Genomic DNA, 6,658 nt, shown 5'->3' on the forward strand with positions numbered 1-6,658 from the left:
CTGTAATTTATCTGTTCCACAAAGTATTATTGAATAATTCAATGCTACCCACAGGCTGTAATTTATCTGTTCCACAAAGTATTAATGAATAATTCAATGCTACCCATAGGCTGTAATTTATCTGTTCCACAAAGTATTATTGAATAATTCAATGCTACCAACAGGCTGTAATTTATCTGTTCCACAAAGTATTATTGAATAATTCAATGCTACCCACAGGCTGTAATTTATCTGTTCCACAAAGTATTATTGAATAATTCAATGCTACCCATAGGCTGTAATTTATCTGTTCCACAAAGTATTATTGAATAATTCAATGCTACCCACAGGCTGTAATTTATCTGTTCCACAAAGTATTATTGAATAATTCAATGCTACCCACAGGCTGTAATTTATCTGTTCCACAAAGTATTATTGAATAATTCAATGCTACCCACAGGCTGTAATTTATCTGTTCCACAAAGTATTATTGAATAATTCAATGCTACCCACAGGCTGTAATTTATCTGTTCCACAAAGTATTATTGAATAATTCAATGCTACCCATAGGCTGTAATTTATCTGTTCCACAAAGTATTATTGAATAATTCAATGCTACCCATAGGCTGTAATTTATCTGTTCCACAAAGTATTATTGAATAATTCAATGCTACCCACAGGCTGTAATTTATCTGTTCCACAAAGTATTATTGAATAATTCAATGCTACCCACAGGCTGTAATTTATCTGTTCCACAAAGTATTATTGAATAATTCAATGCTACCCACAGGCTGTAATTTATCTTTTCCACAAAGTATTATTGAATAATTCAATGCTACCCACAGGCTGTAATTTATCTGTTCCACAAAGTATTATTGAATAATTCAATGCTACCCACAGGCTGTAATTTATCTGTTCCACAAAGTATTATTGAATAATTCAATGCTACCCACAGGCTGTAATTTATCTGTTCCACAAAGTATTATTGAATAATTCAATGCTACCCATAGGCTGTAATTTATCTCTTCCACAAAGTATTATTGAATAATTCAATGCTACCCACAGGCTGTAATTTATCTGTTCCACAAAGTATTATTGAATAATTCAATGCTACCCACAGGCTGTAATTTATCTGTAATGTTTCTATGTTCTACAACGTATTTTGGCATTTATGCCCATAGCAATATTTATTTCTGTCGATTCCAAAAGTAATTTTTTGTTCACTTTGCATAGTTTTTCATGCCGATTCTTTTAAAATTCTAAACTGGATTCTAGGTCATGGAAGGTCAGTGGGCTATTGAATGGGGCGTGATATTTTTTAGACGAGATGTATTGAAGCGTACAGGACACTCTGGTCACGTTTACAAAAAACCTGAAGGCATTATCAATACAACCCATAGCACTGTTCTTTAAGTATTGTGTTCTGTTCTATAACATCTTTTAGCATAATTCATTGCTGCCCATAGTACTGTTATTTCTCTGTTCTACCCATAGCACTGTTTTCGCTCTGTTTTATAACGTATCTTTACAATAAATCAATGCCACCTAGCATTGTTCTTTCTCTGTTCTATAGAGTATTTTTGCATACTTCCAATAGCACGGTTCATAAAAGAAGGACTACTTTTTGTTCTTCATTCCGGACCCTTTAATGTTCTAAGCTGGATTCTAGGCCATGGGAAGTATGTGTTCAGACAAGAGGTATTGAAGCGTACAGGACTTCTCACGTTAACAAAGATCACCAATATCTGTAGAAATTAGGTCCAAGTCAGTTTTATTTGGGCTAACGCCGGGGGATGACCTTCATATATTCATATAACAATTTATCATTCTCTTATCAAATATTGGTATATTTTACAATATCAGCGAGTCTTCACGATACAAATACGCGGATAAGACATAAGATAGAAACACTACTAGTTAAGCTTGAATATAGGTCATTAGAATTATATTCTTTATAGGATTTGTTCTGAATAATTTATCATGAATAGCTAGCGTACTACATTCAAGCCGACATAAACTACGTGTATTTGCACTCACCTTTGTAACTTTGTTAGATATCAAAATACCCTCCTGTTCACTGTCGTTTCATCACACAATGTAAAAAAGTTAAAAGTTATTCTACTTTTGTTTACATAATAAAGTTAAAAATTGAAAGATGTTTTCGTATCATGCAATAAGTGGTATCAGCAAATCGTAAACAAAAACTTTCAAGGTTGCAGAAATAAGGTCATAACTAAATTGTGTTTAAGGAAAAGGAATGTCCTTTCGCTGCAAAAATCTGATTGCCCCTTTGAAAAAAAATTAATCCTGAGAGTCATTCTTTATTCTGATTGTTTTACGCTGAATTTGGACCTCAATGCAATAAGTCTTCGGTGGGTGTCACTGAGAAGAGAGGAAAGATCCCCTTCCGGAACTCCCGATGACACTCTGCAGTAGAATGTGTCCACTCTAACCACTACATAAAGCGACATGGCTATTGATATTAATAAATAATATTATTTATTATAGGCTTAGATGAGTTCTATCGTTGGTCGGTATTACAAGTTAGTCTCACCATCCCGATTAAAAGTGGTATTCCGTCATCTATCTTCAACACCAAAACCCAAAATGTCAGCAGATAAATTTATTACCTTTAATAACGGAAACAAATTCCCAAGACTTGGACTTGGAACATGGCAGGTACTTGCTAGCAAACTTTCTTCTATTAAGCAAACAATAATATTCCCACCACTCTGCGCTGTAAAAGGCAGGACTTGAGACCTTAGAGAACCAAACTATATTTCTTAATACCCCCATTTCACCAAGCTTTATTTTGGTCCTGAAGTACCCTATTACTTGTTAGGTCGATCGACTGCATTTTTGTGAAAAGATCTGGAACGTGCTAGCACCATTAAGCACTACTGTTTACCTTCGTAGAAAGGCGGGGGAGGTTGTTGGTTTGAAGATCTAGTACGATCGTCTCTGTCCTCATAGGTTCGGCTTCGAATAAAGCGATATGCTTCTTCTTGATCGGCTTCTTTGTTGTCTCAAATTGCCTTCAGTCGCCCTCCTTGGGGTATATTAGAGCACTACATTAGCAAAACTCATTTTATACTGTAAACAATCGTTTCGGAAACTGATTTCGTTATCTTGGGTGCTTGATTTGAAAATGGAAAATTCAGTAAAACTTCGGCATCGAACTGTGATTCACGTGACTTCTATACTGAGCTATAATACTGTTGTAATTATCGCTACAATGTCATTACATCTCTCATTTATAGGCTACCAAAGAACAAGTACAAGGTGCAGTTCGGGCAGCTCTAGATGCTGGATATCGCCATATTGACACAGCCTTTGCTTATGGTAATGAGGCTGACATTGGCGAAATCTTACAAGAATATATGAACAATGGAAAACTCAAAAGAGAGGATTTCTACATCACCACAAAGGTATGTTAATTCTACACGAAAATAGTCCGATGGTTGTAAATTGGTTTAAATGGTTTAAAATGTAATAGATTCCAAGTTTGAGAAGAGAATTTTGTTTTCCTTGAGAGGAGAATATTGATATCTTATTCTGGGAAAGGGACATATGAGAAATTGAACGTATAATTACTACTTATTAAAACTTATCTGTTTGCCTTTATCTCGAATACTACGATTGGGTAATAACTATGTATAATAATAGAATATTCTATGTTTAATATTTAAGCTGTGGATTACATATCATGAGCCTGAAAGAGTATTACAATGTTTAAAAAAATCACTCGCATCTTTAAAACTGGATTACGTAGATCTGTATCTCATACATACACCATGTGCTTACCAGGTAAGATATCTCATACATAATACGTGTGTTTTTGTGGTAGGATATACAATACATACACATGTACTTTTGTGGTATCATATTTATCTCATACTTACATCATTGTAACGATACATAATGTGCTTTCATGGATAAATATCTTATTCACACAACATATATTTACTGAGAAGGATATCTCATACATACACACCATGCATACGAGGTATGCCTCAAATGTGCCTTCGAGGTGGGATATCAAAAATACACCCATATAGTCACCAGGTGTTTATGAAAAGGAGATCCAATAAATCCATCATGTGCTCACCAGAAATCTGTTGTTGAAATAAAGTATAAATGATTTCATATTACTTGTTTAGGTTAAATTTATGAGGGGAAATATAATTTAGGGTTTTTAACTCCTCGTTCATTTATTTCGTTCTTCTGCTCAGGAAACTGGAGTTGGGTCGTTTTGGCCAACTACAGCCGATGGGAAACCAGCATTCAAACATATTCCAGTGGAGGACACATGGAAGGTAATTACAGCATTTATGAATATTCCAATCAATCCCTTATATTTATATTTATCACTAAGGCGTTAGCCAATTAGCCCTTACAGACTTAGATAAAATAAGTCAAAAGACATTGACATATTATTTCTGCTTTATTTCTTAAATACCTCAGACAGTTTCAGAAAGCTTTATAACAATCAATAAACGATAGTATTTATCAAAATTTGTTGTAGAGTATGGAAGAAGCAGTTAAACTAGGACTAGCTAAGAATATCGGAGTGTCTAATTTTAACAGTAAGCAGGTAGAAAGAATATGTAAATCAGGCACCATTAAACCTGTTACTAATCAGGTAAGTGTTGTAAACGGTAAAAATTATTCCTTATTACAACATCTTCAACAAATGTCCTGCAGTTAACCACAATCTAAATTAAGTAACTACAGGCTACCTTCTTTGGATAATACTAGTAGTCACGGACGATTTTAACGATAAACAGATAAAATAATGTCATTATGATTTGATAGTAACAATCGTTTCTCACTAATTGCGTTACCATAATTCTTCTAAATCTGAATTTGCCTTAAAACTTTTTCTGTTAATTACTGAAATTTGGTTTTGAACTTTTTCTGTTATTTACTGAAATTTGGTTTTGATGAAGTTTTACCTATTTTGGTCTTTATTGTAAAGTTTTCTCAAATGAGTAAGTGCTTGTTTTACAGGTAGAGTGCCACGCCTATTTGAACCAAAAGAATCTACAAGACTTCTGTAAGAAACTAGGTGTTACCATTACTTCTTACGGTAGTCTCGGATCACCTGGACGTCCAGGAAACTTGTAAGTTAAACTTGTAAATACAATAATCTCTTAAGTTGAATTAAAAGATGTATAGATATAATAAACCGTAATCTAAAAGGAACACCCATTTAAGCTGATGCCCACTCCATCCAAATACTTCAAGCCTTTCTATGTTCCATAATTCTCTGTTGCAGATTATTTAAGTTGAGCTCTATCAGCTTCTCAAGCAAACATAAAAATATAAAATCTTTTAGATCTGTGAAATTTTGCTCTTCAGGAAAAAATCAGATGAACCAGTTTTATTACAAGATCCTTTGATTGTTAAATTAGCTGAAAAATACAAGAAATCTCCTGGGCAGGTATGTTTCATGTCTCTCACATGAGTGTTCTGATAAAGATGCTTCATTTTGGACAACTTAAAGAGGCAGTATGCAACATTTCTATAATTAAAAATGTTGAAAATTATCCGTGAAAATATTAATAAAATTTGTCATGCATTTATATGTATCTACTTTATCAACTTTAATTTGTTTAAAAGTGTTAATTAAAAATCTAAATGTACTAATCATTCATCAAGAACTATAGTTTTCATTAATTTGAACACCTTTTCAAACTTCAACATAATGTGAATGAGCATGCAGCTTGTTAGAAGTTGTCACAAAAAGAAATATTCTGATTTACATCTGGAATTGCATGTGTCTTTTGACGATTTCACATAATTTGACAGGCCGAAACAGTTCAGTTCTATTGAAAAGTACTAATAATTATGACTTCTTCCTTTTTCTATGTAGATTTGTTTGAGATCTTTACTCGACAGAGATATTCTGGTTATACCGAAAAGTTCAAATCCTGATCGAATTGTACAGAATGGGCAGGTAATTAAAATTACATCTATCTAGCAGATTGATAAAAGAGTTTGATAAAAGAATGCAATGAAAGCTTAACCAATTTACCTCTGTGTTCCAATAGATTACGATTGCCATCAAATTTGTAACTGCGTTGCGCTGTTATTGCTACATGGACTACTTTCGCATTTAAACATATGCCTCGACGTGAAACATTTTCAGCCAAACTAAAATTGGTAATTATATGGTTTATCTCTAATTAGCATTTTTAATTTTCAGTTATTCGATTTCAAATTGACATCAGATGAGCTTCAACAGGTTTTGGCTTTAAACAAAGACTTTAGATATTTTAATTTTGATCAGTGAGTATTTTCATTAACAAATCCGAATATCTAAGGACATTTACACACAAGAAAGACAATAATCGCATTCAAAAGTGCATTCCCGTCGATTGTACGAAGATTCTTTTTTAAGTTCTCGGGACACCTGAAACAGCATTTATTCCTCAGAATATTGCTATATTAGAGCGTGTTTTGGTTACATAATATAAATAATGACAAGCACAATATTCAGATCATTATGATGACAAAATAAATCAACAGGCCCCACTAGCTTGTAGAATTCCTTTTGGTATTCTAGTAGTTTTCTGTAATCAGAATAACACTAACGATGTATCAATTCTTGCTTTCTATGATCACCAGCGTTACTCCCGTTACTTACTATGAAATTAGGTAAACTAATGGTAGGTGT

General features: G+C 33.4%; 1 protein-coding gene across 1 annotated transcript; it reads left to right on the forward strand.

The window, feature by feature from the left end:
- Positions 1-2,586: 2,586 nt before the first annotated feature.
- Positions 2,587-6,274, forward strand: LOTGIDRAFT_113911 (hypothetical protein; the record flags this gene model as incomplete). The annotated part of the gene is made up of 9 exons (XM_009052302.1): positions 2,587-2,658; positions 3,240-3,407; positions 3,670-3,786; positions 4,212-4,295; positions 4,505-4,621; positions 4,990-5,102; positions 5,341-5,422; positions 5,855-5,938; positions 6,188-6,274. The coding sequence occupies 9 exons, from the start codon at positions 2,587-2,589 to the stop codon at positions 6,272-6,274; spliced, it is 924 nt and encodes a 307-aa protein (XP_009050550.1).
- Between the last annotated feature and the right edge of the window lie 384 nt (positions 6,275-6,658).

The sequence above is a fragment of the Lottia gigantea genome (genome assembly GCF_000327385.1).
Source record: "Lottia gigantea unplaced genomic scaffold LOTGIsca_18, whole genome shotgun sequence".
Classification (NCBI taxonomy): Eukaryota; Metazoa; Mollusca; class Gastropoda; family Lottiidae; genus Lottia; species Lottia gigantea.